Raw genomic sequence first — 16,374 nt, 5'->3', positions numbered from 1 at the left:
TTAACTACTGATAATGGTTCTGCCAACATTTCGTGCTGGAAACTTCTGATGATTCTGTCAGGAATACAAATTCTATACAGTGTAAACTGCTATACATGATAATATCTCTGTTGCTTTAGAATGTGAGATGCTTGCAGCTACAATAATAGAATTAGCTAACTCGTATGTATGTTACGACTAGTGTAGTAACTGAAGTTTCTCTTCTCGTGCCACACTCCTCAAATCCCAGGAAATGAAAAATAGCTCCACCCCACTGTTTTCTCTCGAAAGCTATACCACTCCAGTGCTTGATGTCTTTCCTCCTTCGATATTTTGCATCCAGTTTAACTTTAAGAGTGGTTCCGATCGTTAGCTTGTAAGAAGCAAACTGAAATTACATGTAATATTCTTGATGTGGTTCATTGTACCAAATAATGTTGATTCTTCCAGCCAGTAGCCCATGTTCCAGAAAGTTGCCATTTCATTTTTTTTGTGTAGAAAAATAGGGGTCGCCCCCCCAGCTCCATTTGATCATTTCGATATTTTGCCAACATTTTGTGCTTAAAACTTCTGATGATTTTGTGAGGAATACAAATTCTATGCAGTGTAGACTGTTAACAATCTACAGAATAACTTTGTTTCTTTAGAATGTGATACTTGGGAGCTACAATAATAAAATTAGCCCGCCCGTACGTTTTGACTAGTATAGTGACTGAAGTAGTACTGAAGTTTCTGATCTCTTGCCAGTGTCCTCAAATACCAGGAAATGAATAGCTCCACTCCACTGTTTTCTTTTGAATGCTATATACTCCAGTGATTGATGTCTTCCCTCCTCTGATCTTTTGCATTCAGTAAAACCTTACAATGGTTCCAATCGTTAGCTGTAAGAATTAAACTGCAATTGCATGTAATACTCTTGATGCAATTCATAGTCCCAAATGATGTTGATTCTTCCAGTCAGTAGCCATGTTCCAGAAAGTTACCATTTCATTTTTTTTAGAAAAGTAGTTTGAAAGTGGCGAAAATAGTTCACAGAGAGTCTAAGTGAAAAGGTAAGGGTCAGCGAAGAAACGCTGTTCCCGCAGGGTACCATATCAGAGAGCTATCCCAGAAGTTTTGACCAAGATTCATTCTCTTCGGTTGCTGCAGGAGGCGGAGGAAGAGGAAGAAAATTCAGAGGATGAGCAAGATTCTGAGCAAAATTCTGATCTTCCCGATGGCCCTGATACATCTTCCTTTAGAGCATTCATGATCTCATTTTTGTCGCCATCTAGCTCTTTTAACGCTTCAATGGAGATAATTCCTGAGCAGAGTGAAGAAATTGGATACCCAACTTTAACACCAGTCGGAAAGGCAAACAAGGGGAAGACAGGCCTGCTAAGCAGAGGGAAGCATTCGATTGGAAAAATCATTAACAAGGCAGCTAGGATGAGCGGCTTTAAGCAGAGTGCAGAGCCTAAAATTGGGAGAGAGGTGGCAAATCATGCTGAACCGGTTGCACCTGTATTGGAGCTCGAAGAACCGAAGGAAGTTAGTTCCTTGAACAATTTGCCAGTCATGTCAGAGCCATCTGTCCTTTTGTCAGAGATGATGCGATCCATTCTTTATTCCTCTCTTCCTATTCTCTCTCAAGGAAGGAGCTGGGTTTTGCTATACAGGTTTAAAGTCTGCTATCCCTATACGTTATGACTGCAGGTACCAACTGCTGTCTAATGTTTGTGTTCACAATTTTGCAGCACATGGAGGCATGGAATATCTTTATCTACTTTATATAGAAGGAGTAAGCTGTGCCCTGGTTACTCACTCTTGGTACGTTTCTTAAGTAGCTTGATGTGTTTCACAAGTATTTGAAAGAGAGTGGCCAATTGTACTAATATTGTTTAATTCCAAAGAGTATTTACTTGGGTAATGGTACTTATTTATATGTTTCCACAATATGGTCTCTTACAAGTCTCCGCAATATCTCATGTGCTTTCTTTTTTGCTGTTAGCTGCTAATTGCTAATTTCCTATTATTTATTTATTTATTTATTTATCAATGTGTTCTCTAACAGGTAGTTGGAGACAAAAAAGGGGCAGTTTTTGGTGGTTTAGTTGAGGCTCCATTACAGCCATCCAGCACAAAGAAATATCAGGTTCCACCCGCACATTCTAATAATATTCTTACTATCACCTACTTAGCTTCAACTGATATTAATGGAAATTAATAACTATTGCAGGGGACCAATAACTGCTTTGTTTTCACTAGTTTACACAGCAATCCTGCTATATATCGACCAACCGGTAATATATATCTCTCTACTTTCGTTGTTTTTCAGTAAGAACACCAAAAAGCTGGCAGAAGATATATGATTTCGCTTGTCAGTTTTGTGCATCAGGGCTAGTCGACTTGTGTATAATTTATTTTGCTCCTCGAGATCCTTTTCATCATGATACATTCTAATGTTAGCATATTTTACTGAAGTTCCATTAAGATCAGTTTGTACCCTGAGCTAACAGACTGCATATAATTGTTTCTTGTTATTTGTATGTATTGGCTCATTCTCTTAAACTGTTGAACAAATTGCTTGTTACAGGTGCTAATAAGTATTTCACCGTGTGCTCTACGGACTATTTGGCACTAGGAGGTGGCAGTCATTTTGCACTTTATCTAGACTCAGACCTGTAATCCCTCCCTCTACACATATACATTTCTAAAGTTTTCTTTAATGCTTTGAACAGTTTGCTAATTTAATTCAATCTTAATGCCTCACCTTTTCTCTGTGTACTCTCTGCAGTTTGAGTGGTTCAAGTTCAAATTCAGAGACATTTGACAACCAGTGTTTATCGCATTCCGAGGACTTTGCGGTTAAAGAAGTTGAGGTACTTATCACACTGAAGCATAGATTAGTAGTTCTTTGACTCCATGAAAGTACACATATATAATGAAATCTGTAGCTCTACTTCACTTCAAAAATCTAAACCATATTTGGCTTAAACAAGAACCAAATAGGCAAATACTTTATTGCAAGTTGTAGGTTGGTGGTTATGACTATTAGCTTGTTTTCCCACATCAAAAACTCATAAGTTCGCCCATGGCATTATTGCAATTTCCAAAAGTACACTTTTCCACACTCCTGAATCCTGATGGACACATGACAAACACACATGCCCATGCCCTGAAAGGAACTCTAACAAGATGTTCAGTACCTCCCTCCAATCCATAAGTAGTTTCACCCTTTTTCCTCCTGGGGATGAATTCAGTTATATCCATACTGCTCCAAAATATGAATATCGTAAAGTACACTGGTCATCCAATTCACAATTCCTCTTTGAAGCTCTTTTTTCATGACCTTTGCCCCACATTGTTTGGTCGAATAGTCTCGTCTCGCACAACTGCACACCACCGAACACAAGTACACAACTAACATATGCAACAGTTACATTGCCCACTGAAAATCAAGGGAGATTTTGTCAGGGTTATGTGCATGAGATTTACTGCATCGTGTTACTGAGCACAAAGTAAAAGCCTGTTCTAACCCCTTCAGAATATACATATACTACATGACACAACCGCGATGCTAATAAAATGAAGAAAAATAATTGTTCGTAGTTCAGACATCACCTTATGGTCAAGACTCAACTGTAGCTAGGGTTGCAGCTGAAACACAAGGTCCTCGAAACATCTATATTTCTGTATCTTATGATATCCGTGAATGTTGTGAAGTGGATAAATACTTGCAATCTTTTGTGGATTTCTATTTAGGGATACGGATGTGTAACTTCGGTTTTCCTGTACAATGCAGCTGTGGGGCTTTGTCTATCCTTCCAAGTATGAAGAGATGCTCACACTCTGCCGTACTGAGAAGCCAGGGATCTGCCGATTTTGAGCTACCGGATCAGTGTGTGTTATGTCTGTACAGTTTTTAGTAGGCGTTGCCATAATTTTAGTGTGCAAGACCCATTTAGGAGTAACTGGGAAGTGATAGCTTGTCTTATCGAGGTCTGTAAATTCTGTAATTTTCTTGTTATGCCAGTTGCCAGACTTACTGAACTACTTTGATTGCTGTCTTGGTATCATCACTGCTACAGAGCTACAGTAGGCAAGTGCCCTGTGAATTCACAGGAATGTATGTGCAAGATAGATTATTGCACAATGCAGTAAAGAATATATTACGATGTGTTTGAAGCAAATAATCTATAGCTCAAATTATGTTTATCTGGAAAGCTGCAGTTGCCTCGGTCTTGGGGAAATTACTGCGCTATGACTGCCAACACTGAACATCATGGATCTGCATTGCCACAAAATTTTGAATCCCTAAGGCCTTGTTCGGCAGACTTGGATTGCCGTGTTTTATCTCTAGTGTTTCGGGTGGTTGTGGCGTGGATTGGCCGGTGTTTTGCTGATTGACGTGTTTTCGGCTGAATCAGTTGGTGATCCTGAGAAATAGGTGGGGAAGGTGGGGTGTAACTGAACAAATTTAATCGGTTCGGGATCCGTCGGATCCGCTGAATCAGCTCCTGCTAACTTTTTTCACTTCTTTCTACAAGAGACAGAGTTGAGTGCGCCAACAACAAAAAACGCGAGGGGGTGCCAACGTTTCAGTTACACCCCAATCCGGCGTGTTTCTCGGGAATTATTGTGGCTAAACCACGTGAAAACCTGTCTACCGAACGCTCCAGGCGTGATTTCTGGTGGATTTAAAGTAGGATGGGAGGGATTAAACACAGCAACCCGGTCAAACCACCTTCACCGAACAAGGCCTAACTGGGTTTATACACATTTATACAAGAACGCAGACTGTAAGTTCAAATGTACCTTGATGGTGGAATTTAAATGGAAAAGTTAGCCTCATTAGAGATTGACACATTACTGTATTTTTAGTGGATCCAACTGATGCCCTATATGCTGGGCACCTGGGCCTGGGACCTCGTCGTGAGGGGTTCAGTTCCGCCTTGAGATTTCTACTCCTAGGGCCAGGGATCTTTTCGTGAGTAGGAATTCTTTTTTACTTCTTAGGGCATGAACATTGCTAGTCTCTTAATTGGGCGCTTAAGGAGTCGGTTACTCCGTGCATGTAAGCGCTGGTGGTCTAGCAGGTCTAATTTGCATTGATATTTCAAGCGCTAGGCTCTTAGTTTTGCAGTGATGCTCCGGTAATTATTTTCTAGCGTCGGGCCATAAGCGCCCCATTGTAGATGGACCCATCCTCCCTTTGGTAAAGTTTATTCTTAACTGAATTTTCACCTAGGGTTTCATGTCTTCGGGCTTCCGTAGTACAATATGTTGTAGTTTTTCTTGTTGGGAAATGTTACTACTTCAATCAAATGTTGTGTTACTTCATCAATCATGTTTCCATTAAAAATCCATTTTAGGCCGCCCGATTCTGTGTGGATCTGGCCTTGATTTGGGAATATTTCTCTCTTTGCGAATTATGCAACATTTCTTTTGTGCAGCCGGGTGATTGTTATTCTTATTTTTATGTGCGTGACTGTTGATGATACAAGTACAATACCGAACAAAGATTTGCAACATGCATGCATTAGGATCATGAGAACTTGAGAGCGGACGATGTGCAAAGCCAAGGTTACTTCTACCCTGGATTGTCTTTTCATATCTCCATTGTTATTTCGCTCTAAATTCGCTGCGAATTCGAAAGCAGCCTTACACAACAATATGACGATCATAACAGCTAAAGCAGTTTCTCTCCAAGAACAAAAGAAAATGGGGTGAATAATCTACGTTCTAACATTAATTCAGTTCTATTTTTTCATCATCGTAATCACGATCCAGACGACTCACCCGATTAGCACAAAGAACCAAGAGGATTAACATCACAAACAACAAGGGACGACATCGATTGGTCGAACGAGCTACTCGTCCTCTGCCGCTTCCGGCACCGGCACCGGCGGCGTGGGCGCGGAATCCCTCTCTTCCTCCACCTCCACCTCCTTCTCGTCCCGTTCGTCGACATCGGCAGCGGCGGCCTGGACGAGATCCTTCTCGATGGCGTGCACGGCGAGGGGGAGCGCGTCGAGGCGGGAGGTAGCGGACGGCGAGGGGAGGAGGCCGGCGGCGGCCGCCTGGACGAGGTCCTCGGCGCGGTCGCAGGACTCGCTGAAGGCGTCGAGGCAGCGCTTGAGGTCCTCGAGCGCCGGGCCGCGGCCGGGCTCGCGGACGGCGGCGGCCGCGGCGTCGATCAGCGCGTCGTAGGCCGCCGCCATTGCGTCCACGGTGCTGTCCATGGCGATGGCGGCGGCGGTTACTGCTTTTGCTTGGTTCCTGTCGCGGGGTTCGTGCGTCGATCTCGATCGAGTGGTTGGTTTGTGTTGAGTCATCTTGGCTTTGCACTCTCTTATATACCCCCCTGCTCCTGCTGTGTTAATTTTGTTCTAAGAAATTTCCTTAAATTTTGTATCTCTCGATGTAGATATATGCCTATATTTATTGTTATAGATTTAGATGTGCCTACGTAGATTTATTGTTATAGATTTAGGTGTAAATAATGCGCCGGAAAATTTATAACCTATCTATGCCACGCAAGAGGACCCGTAAGAAAATGACATGTGTAATATGAGTCTAACGCACCTATGGGCGGTGGCAACGTGGAGCCTCCACCGCATAATTTGTTACTGAACACGTGGCAATGTGAGAGCTCCACCGTATAATTTGTCACTCCACACATGGCGATGTGAGGTCAATCATAACAAGTGTAGTAGGTGGGTATACTTGACACCAAAACATAAATGTTAGTAGTTTGTTTTTCATTCACAACTTTCTATTTTGTACATCTGTATTTTACTTGGTTTGGACTTCAACCTCACCAATATGCTACTCAGGGTACACTCTTTACATTGAGAAGATCTAGGTCGAGAGTGGATATCTCCTTATCATCTCTTCCTCCATCTGAAACATCACAGTTGTTTATCATATTGATTGGGATATGCCCAACTTGATGCGGTCAAGTTAGACTCAAGTCTCTCTTACCCCAGGGCAGGCACAAGGAGAAATATATTGTGACAAGTTAGGGGTGCGAGCCCTTCACCATGTGACTAGTGTGTCAGTCCCACACATCAGAAGGTGGTCCGGTAACTGCTCAATATCGTTCAAAGTGTAATAGTGGCTTAAAACATCTGCCTCAAAGTGCATGTTCCTCGGACCAAGCATTTCACGGAAACATTCTTAGACTTAGGTAAAAGTAGCATAATACCCAACTGAAACTAAAAGACATTAGCAATGCACACTCTTATTTTAGGGAGATCGTGTCATTCGTCAAGTAGGGATCACTCTTTTCTTTTCAAACAAATCGTTAAGTAGGAACCTACAAAGTCACTCCTGAATTACACGAAGTCATTCCCGAAGGACGTGATGAAGCTATAAAGAAGGCTTATGTTTGCATGTGTGTACTTCAGGGGTGACTTGGTTGGTCCAAATAGAAAGTTTGTCCATGTATCCTTTGAGGTCAACTCAATTGGCTAGTACAAATTTGATTTCCATGTCAACAACTAACTATAGTAGCATGCCACTCTAGGTCATTACCCTTGTGGGTTTTGAAAGAACCTATTATGGTATGTATGTTCATGCTCAACGGTCTGCAATATGCAACAGTAGTTAGCTCAGCTAGATATAAACTACTGACAAAATGTTGCTCATGTACTACGTTGACACAAGTTTTACAATGCGATGCTACCAAGCGAAGATCAAGTTTGTTGAATCCCTGTGGAATGTGGAATTAGAGCAAACCTCTTCACACCAAATTCATGAGAAAACTGTAATGAACTGCCTCACGCGTCATTTATGCAACGACCGAAAGGTGAACTGCTTCATGAGAAGAAAAAAAATCTTGTGTTCATCTGCATCTTCTTCAGGGTGACTTTGGATGATCCAAATATGAAGTTTCTCCCTGTATATTCTTCGAGGTCAACTCGATTGGCTGGTCCAAATTGGATGTCCGTGTCACCAGCTAACTATAGCAACATGCCGCTAAGTCATTATCCTTGTGGGTTGTGAAGAAACTTGTTATGACATGGCTTTTCCACGACGATCACAAGGTGAACAGCTTTATGCGAAATTTATTTACATATGTCGTTCCAGGCACATTTCGAATCGACGCTGAGTCAGGCAGTTTCTTTGTCAGATCACTTGGCTAAACGAACTTCCTATTTGAACCAACCAAGTCACCCCTTGAAGGACGCGGCGAAGTCATAAAGAAGACTTATGTTTGCATGACGGTACTTCAGGGGTGACTTGGTTGGTCCAAATAGGAAGTTTGTCCGTGTATTCTTTGAGGTCAATTTGATTGGCTAGTCCAAATTTGATGTCCAATTCAACAAGTAACTATAGTAACATGCCACTCTAGGTCATTACCCTTGTGGGTTGTGAAAGAACCTGTTATGGCATGCATGTTCATGCTCAACGGTATGCAATGCAATGGTAGTTAGCTCCGTTAGATATAAAATACTGACAGAATGCTGCTTACGTACTCAGTTGACACAAGTTTTACAATGCGATGCCGCCTAGTGGAGATCAAATTTGTTGAATCCATGTGGAATGTGAAGATTTGAACTGAACCGCTTCACACCAAATTCATGAGAAAACTGAAATGAACCGCTTCACACGTCATTTCTGCGACAACCGAAAAATGAACTGCTTCATGAGAAAAAACAGATTGGCTAGGTCTCAGGTGACTGAGAAATTCTTATGTCTCAGTCGACCTGGACAACCGTCCGATTCCTTTCAAGATTCGTTCACAACTTGTCAATGCCGGGGAAAAAAATTACGAACAATGTTATATAATAATGAATAATGAAAGGTCGAACTCGCGACCTGTACTTCCTGGCTTCAGAGCGTGACCACCAAGCCATCACGTAATTATTGTTTTACAACACTACTGTCGCCTAGTAAACAACAATAGAACTTTGTACCATTTCGTATTTAACATCTCTGGTTAATCAAATAAAAATTTGTAGGTTATTTCTTTGCCTTTTGTGCTTATTTATGTAGATTATTGCACCATTTTTTTCTTGTGCAACTAAACAAGATTTGACGATTACAAAGGGCAAATTGGAAGGCTTTTGATAGTGTCTTTGTGATTTTGTTTTTTGTTTTGTCTTCTTTCGTGTTATTGTTTATTTTTCAGTGTATCTTATTTCTAAATTTTGAGCCTTTAGAAATGTGCAACTATCTCATCTAGAAAACTGCAACTATTGTTCTACATGTATTTTCAAAAAAAGAATTATCATCTTACTTTACACGTTGCACTTTTCTAGAAAAACATGCAACTAGCAATCGATTTTCGATATGGGTTACGCTCTTTCTAAAGAAATGTTTAACTAGAAACTCGAGACTAGTTGCAAGTTATTACAGGAAATATGCAATTAGCAACGAATATTCTCTATGAGTTATACTTTTCTCAACAAAATGTGCAACTAGCATGTGCTATGATGAAAAAGTGCACCTTTTTTAAATAAGAGTTGCACTTTTCTCGAGAAATGTGCAACTACCAAGTAGTTTATTATGGAAATAAATCCTATACGACCCAGCCGGTAGACAACGTCCCCCATCCTACACGTAGCATATTGCGATCTGGTATCAGGGGCGCTGGTTGTTTTCAGATGAGGGGTGCCAGATTTGGTCCACTGCCGGGTCGCACGAGCAGGGTCGTGTAGGATTTATTTCCGGTTTCTATATGGGTTGCACTTTTCTCCAGAAATGTGCAACTCCCGCAACTAGTTGTATTTTTATCTAGAAATTTGCAACTAGCAATGGCATTTTTGTGCAAGTACACTTTTCTCAAGAAACATGCAAGTAGATATCACTTTTCGATACGAGTTGCACTTTTCTGAAGAAATTTGCAACTAGCAATTGATATTCGATATGAATTAAAATTTTCACATTAAATTTGCAACTCAAGTTGTTTTTCAATACGAGTTGCACTTTTTCTCGAGAAATGTGTAACCATCGACTAGTTCCCATGTGGGTTGCAACTTTCTCTAGAAATGTGCAACTCCGACTGCTTTTCCATACAAATTGCACTTTTTCAAGAAATATGCAACTAGCAACCATTTTTAGGTACGTGTTGCACTTTTTTCAAGCAATATGCAAGTACAAACCAATTTTTGATATGAGTTACACTTTTCTTAATAAACCTGCAACTTCCAACGTCTCTAAAAACAAGTTGGACTCTTTCTGAAGAAATGTGCAACTGCAGCTGGTGTTTGATACACAGTTGCACTTTTTCATACGAAATGTGTAACTTCAACTGGTTTTGAAAGAAAATAAGCTCCAAGTACGTTTTGCCTCCTATACTTTCTTACAAGCTAGTACGTACCATGTATTGAAGAGTTCAATTAGGAGGAGTCGTCTTAAGGAGTTATGGAAAAAAGATGAATTAAGTAGAGTGCTCAAAGACAGCAAAGGCATGTTCGAGTCCAAATAACAGACCGATAGAAGACATAAGGAGTTGCAGGTGGGCTATGGACATGTCCTATTTACAAACACAAACACAAGTCCAGAAGCACACTGGGGCAAGAGAAAAGAAACGAACACAAACAGGTAGGACCGTAGGAGTAAGGGATAGAACACGATTAAATCAGCCAGGTCGGTCGACTGAGACTTAATGTTTTCTCAGTCGACTGAGACCAAGGTAGACCCGAGAAAAAAACCTTATGTTTATCTGCGTGTTCTTCAGGGTGACTTCGATGATCTAAATTTGAAGTTTGTCTCTGTATTCTTCGAGGTCAACTCGATTGGTTGGTCCAAAATGAATGCCCATGACAACAGCTCACCGTAGTAACATGCCCCTCCAAGTCATTATTACCATTGTGGGTTGTGAAAGAATCTATTATGATATGATTTTCTGCGACAATCAAAAGGTGGACAGCTTCATGCGAAATGTACTTACACGTGTCTTCAGGGTGACTTCGATGATCTAAATTTGAAGTGTGTCTCTGTATTCTTCGAGGTCAACTCGATTGGTTGGTCCAAAATAAATGCCCATGACAACAGCTCACTGTAGTAACATACCGCTCCAAATCATTATTACCCTTGTGGGTTGTGGAAGAACCTATTATGACATAATTTTCTGCGATGGTCGAAAGGTGGACAGCTTCATGAAAAGTTTACTTACATATATAGTTCTAGGCACAACATTTTCGTATTGATGCTGAGTCAGGCAGTTTCTTTGTCAGATCACTTTGCTAAACCAACTCGTTACTCTGAAGAGAGAAAAAATCGCTACCAACAAATCACAGATTTACACGGGGCTCTTATCTGGGCCCAGTTTAACGCCAACCAAAGGCCCATGTTCCAATCGTCAGCACGTACGGTTAACATGCGGTTGAGGTTTTCTCAACAACCACCCGCTATATCTCCTTCCCGAATGTTCTAGGGCCAACAGGAGACCGCGGGTAACCCGCACCCGCCCCTTCCGCAAGAAATCCGGAGTTCCAGAACCATCCGACGCCTTCTGGAACCTTCCAACCCTTCCGGATATATAGACCCTCCGGTACCAATCTCTCCCCATCACAACAAATCCAAAATCGTAACCGATTTCAGACGATCGATCTCATCTCACCAACCTCAAGCACAACACAGCAAGCCATCCATCGACAATGGCGTCTCGCGGCTTCTTCGGCTACGACCCCTACGACTACTACTACCCCGCGCCGTCCACCTACGCCTACCCCTACCACCACCCGGCCGCCTACGACTCCTACGACTCTTACTACCACCCCCGCCGAGCCCCGGCACGGAGCCAAGGCGCCTTCTTCCGGGACGCCGAGTGCCCGGAGCCGGCGATGAGGGAGTACGTGCGTCCCAGGCCGACGTCCACTCGATCGGACCCCATCCCGATCGAGGTCACCGGGCCCGACTCGGACCCGCAATGGAAGACCGCGCCGGTTCAGAAGAAGCGGGCGCCGTCGGCGGAGGCGGCCGCGGTGAAGGTGCAGGCGGCGGCGCGCGGCCTCCTGGCGCGGAGGATGATGCGCGAGGTGCGCGCCGTGGAGCGCGAGGCGGAGGCCGTCGCGGCGAGGGTGGCGGCCGAGGCGGAGGCGCTGCGCGCGGACTCGCGCCGCAGGATCGGCGTCGGCGAGGAGCTCATGCGCCTGGTGCTCCGCCTCGACGCGGTGCGCGGCGTCAGGGAGTACCGCAAGAAGGTGACCAGGAAGGTGCTCGCGCTCCAGGACGCCGTCGATGCCCTCGAGGCCAAGCCCGCCGCCCAGGACCAGGAGGTGCTGCTGGTGGCTGATCCGCCCGCGGCCGCGGACGCGGACGCGGACGCGGACGCGGAGTCCATGGCGGCTGACACCGTCGAGATGTCTGAGGCTCACGATGCGCTGGTGAGTGGGATGGCGCCGGAGTTGCAGCAGTCTGCCGGGGAGCAGATTGGATCGGATTCCTTCTCTGTTGATGCAACACCCACGGAGATGGACATGGAAGTTGACGGTGGCAGAGCAGAGGAGGCGGATTCCGCGGCGACCGAGTCGACTGTTACGGAATCGGTGGCGGCCGGCGAGCAGGCGGAAGGCGATGGCGAGCTCGCGGCAGAGGCGGAAGGGGAATGGGAGATGGTGACAGGAGACGACGCCTTCGACGGCGAGCCCAAAGCGCAGCAGCAAGAAGCCGCGGCAGAGGAGGCAGAGGAGAAGAAGAAGACGGAGGCTGCAGCCGCCGACGGCTTGGACGCGAAGAAGATGATGGAGATGGTGGCGGCGCTGTGCGAGCGGAGCGCGCAGCAGTGCGCGCTGATCGGGGCCCTCGCGGAGCGGGTTGATACCCTGGAGCGCGCCGTCCGGCGGGTGGAGGAAGCCGACCGTCGCCGGCGCAGGATCAAGAAGATCAAGAAGGAGGGCAAGATCAACGGCAAGGCCGGAAACAGCTTTTACAGCGATTGATAATCAATGTCTTTTATTATTTATTCTTTTCGGTTTTGGTGTGCTTAGTTTGGTTTGTGTTCTTGGATTTTTGGAACAATATAAATATCAGATTATGTGAACGAACAAGATTTCATTAGCCAGTCCAATTATATGTTTTAGACTTTTTAGTGTTACGCCACAATTTCATCAGTTTCGGGGCAATAGGTCATTTCAAGGAATTTTTAACGAATTTCTGTAGGATTGGAATCCTGTGAAGGCTGTTTGATTCGTAGGATAAAATTCTTCAGCACAATTTCAAGAGATCCTCCTCCCATCAAGTAAGACATATCGCAACCTGCATTTGAAGTTTCAGTTTCATTATATGCTGAAGCTTCCGTCGTGTCTATTTTGTATAACCTTTACGTGCGTTTCTGGACTCTGAGGATAATTTGATAGAAGGGCTGCACTACGCGGTGGCGCCGCACAAAGGGATGGTTCGTGCGACGGATTTCCACGACCCACGCTGGCTTTAATTGGCGAGCGCCCGTCCATGTAGCAATCCAACCCCATGCTGCACGTAACATCACGGGTCCCCAAAGCAAGCACATGCAGCTACGAAAATTTTGAACCAAAATGCTAAAATAATTTGATTTATTTTTCTTAGATACCATCAGTTCATCATATCTTGCAAATAAATAGATCAAATATACAATTATCAAATTAACTAGAAAAATTGCCAAGTTAATTTCACTCAGCTGCCAAGTTAATTTGGCAACTAGTCAGGATTAATCTGGCAGCTAGGATCTAAGAGCATCTCCAACAGACGCGCTATATAGCCCGCGCGGCATTAAAACGTCCGATATAGCGCGCGCGGGAGGGAATGAGGCGCTCCAGCAGGCGCGGTAAACGGTGCGGCGCTGTAAATTTTTTAGGGCGCGCGGCGTTTTGCACAAACCGGAGCGGCATATCTGGCGTGTCGGCTACGACGCGCAGGCAACGCTCGTCCAAGCACGAAAAATCCCCCGCGCTCGAAACTCTCTTCCGCGTCGCCGCCTCGAGCGCCCAATCCGTCGTCTCCGCGCGCCGCCGGCGAATCCCGACGATGGACGACCCTCCGGCAACCCACCGACCCCTCCCTACTCTGTCCCACCCTCCGCCGCCGCCACTGCCGCCGCGCCACCGTCAAACCCTAGCGGCGGCGCCGACGGCGGCAACACAACGACCATGGGAGGCATGGCCGGCATGGGAAGCATGCCCATGCCCACCATGGGAGGCATGGCCGGCATGGGAAGCATGCCCATGCCCACCATGGGAGGCATGGCCGGCATGGGAGGCTATGGAGGCATGGGAGGACCAAGCTATGGAGAAGTGTTTGGAGGGACCATGGGAGGCTCGGTGAGTGGTGTGTATGGGAGTATGGGAGCACCACCGAGAGGCTTCGTGTCTTCCATGAATGCTACTATTCCTCCTTCAACCCAAGATGACTAGGAAGAAGAAGAAGGTGTTGACTTGGAAAATGCGGATGTGTGATATGCATTTGTGATATGCATTATTATGTGTTCCACTTTGTCCATTTGAACCATATGTCGTGTGTCATTGTTGAACTACGTCATTTTGTGTGTCGTTCTTGAACTATGTGATGTATGTTGCACTTTGTGTCCATTTAAATTATGGTACATCATTTGTTTTATGAATTATGTGTGATTATTTGATCTTTGTGATTGCAAAATAGTCTAGAAAACTGTCGCTGTATTTTGCCGCGCCCGGCGGAGGACGATTGTTCCTCGCCACGACGCGGCCGAGATATTAGCGCGTCCAATGGGAAAAAACGGCCCAACGCGCGCTACCTGTTTACCGCGCGCAGAATCTGAGGTTTAGCGCGCCGCGATTTAGCGCGCCTGTTGGAGATGCTCTAACTAATCGTGCAATCCCACTAATTATTCTGGAAATCCTCTAATTAATCTGGCAATTAGTACTAAACTAATCTGGCAATTGCTACCAAATTAACATGGCAAGCCAGCCCCCGCCCCCTTGCCTGCACCTGGTCGACCTTCACTTCTTTCCAACTCCTCAAACTCACCTGATTCACGACGACGATGAACCAGTAGCAACGGCAAAGGTGCACAAGCATATTGGGAGAGATGAAAAAAGATGTCCCTCTCATGGAGAGAGACCAGAGAGGCCGGTGAGCATCCCCTCCTTGCTGGAGTCGCTCCATGCGCGCAGCTCGAACGCTCGGCGCCGGCGTATTGCACATCCCCCGGGCGGCGACAACCTCCTCCTCTCAAGTCTCCCCGCGGGGCGTTCCTCCACCTCTCGGACGGGCGCCTCCCCGCGGTGGTGCTCGCTGCGGCCACCTGTGTCGGTGCGAGGTGGCCTCTCCGCAGTGGTGCTCGGCGGCGGCCTCACGCGCTACTCCCCATGGCGGTTGCTCGCGGCGTCCACCCGAGGCGATGCTTGGCGGAGGCCTCGATGCGGCGGTGCCCGGCGGCGGCCTCGCTGCGACGGTGCCCGGCGGCGGCCTCGCTGCGACGGTGCCCGGCGGCGGCCTCGCGCTCTGCTCCCCATGACCCGGTGCGGTGCTCGCGACGTACATCCACGGTGGTGCTTGACGACAGCCTCGCGCGCTGCTCCCTAGGCGGTCGGGGATAAGAAGATAAGGTGCTGGGTGTGTGGCCAGGGAAGCTCGGTGGGTCTGTTGCCGTTTTTCCTAATCGTGAAGAGTCGCACAGGAGGATGGTCGATGCGGCGCTTTTCCTTAGATTTTCCCTTGATAGAATGTGATGCAGACGTGTGTCTTTTTACACGACCATTGGACATTGATCTAGAAGTACGAGTATGAAACTGTGGTGAGTGGAGCTTTTCATCTGCTTATCTATACACATAAGATTTCTTGCATGTTTAGTCCTAGATTTATCATATCATGTTTAATATAGGGACTGTCTAACTATCATCTAGCTGAAATTGCAATTGGCCATAAGTCAGATTTTTTTCTCTAGTAGTGTTCATCCCCTCATTCCTCCTACCCCGCTTCAGTACTCACTATTTTCTAAATTTGCTCATTATTTGAGACTGGTTTTAATCCGGATTTTTTTTTGAATCGTGTCTGGCCTAGCTCCCAAAAAACTGAACCTTCTTAGACGCCCCTGAATATTAAAACAGGGTCCAACTTACACACTATGGCTGCATCTGGGCACAGTCATAGCAATGAAAAATGAAATTAATTTCACTGGCAAAAAACCACTAAAATACCGGGAAGATATAAAAGCAAGGGTGTGGGACAACGGACAAATAATATGACGAGCAGAAAACTCATATAAGGTACAAAAATGTTACAGGCCACAGTCTGTACAAAAACAGTATGGAACAGGCACAGATCTCAATAGCTGGACAAATCACATCACATGATAGTACGATGCTACTTCACATAAAGTTCAGGTGAAAGAGAGAGGATCTGCAGAGGAGAAGAGCAGGATAGATTGAAATTCACCAATGAAATAACAGCAGAAAAAGGGACCAGAAATGCGGGGTCTTCAAGTCGTTCTGTTCTTAGTGAGGA

The 16,374-nt window shown here is 45.4% G+C and overlaps 2 protein-coding genes across 2 annotated transcripts; both read left to right on the top strand.

Annotated features, from left to right (window-relative positions):
• Positions 1-1,128: 1,128 nt before the first annotated feature.
• On the top strand, positions 1,129-4,037 carry LOC124693144 (nuclear receptor coactivator 7-like; the record flags this gene model as incomplete). The annotated part of the gene is given in 7 exon segments (XM_047226601.1): positions 1,129-1,637; positions 1,716-1,788; positions 2,033-2,113; positions 2,198-2,261; positions 2,555-2,642; positions 2,756-2,840; positions 3,764-4,037. Coding segments are annotated over 7 exon segments (984 nt in total), but the record flags the coding sequence as incomplete, so codon positions are not given.
• A 7,533-nt stretch (positions 4,038-11,570) lies between these two features.
• On the top strand, positions 11,571-12,982 carry LOC124690668. The gene has a single exon (XM_047224027.1). The coding sequence runs from the start codon at positions 11,571-11,573 to the stop codon at positions 12,852-12,854; it is 1,284 nt and encodes a 427-aa protein (XP_047079983.1). The 3' UTR covers positions 12,855-12,982.
• The last annotated feature ends 3,392 nt before the right edge of the window (positions 12,983-16,374 follow it).

This window comes from Lolium rigidum, chromosome 2 (assembly GCF_022539505.1).
Source record: "Lolium rigidum isolate FL_2022 chromosome 2, APGP_CSIRO_Lrig_0.1, whole genome shotgun sequence".
NCBI classification, from domain to species: domain Eukaryota; kingdom Viridiplantae; phylum Streptophyta; class Magnoliopsida; order Poales; family Poaceae; genus Lolium; species Lolium rigidum.
The sequence above is the reverse complement of the archived record's forward strand: the minus strand, read 5'-3'. Positions and strand labels throughout refer to the sequence as shown.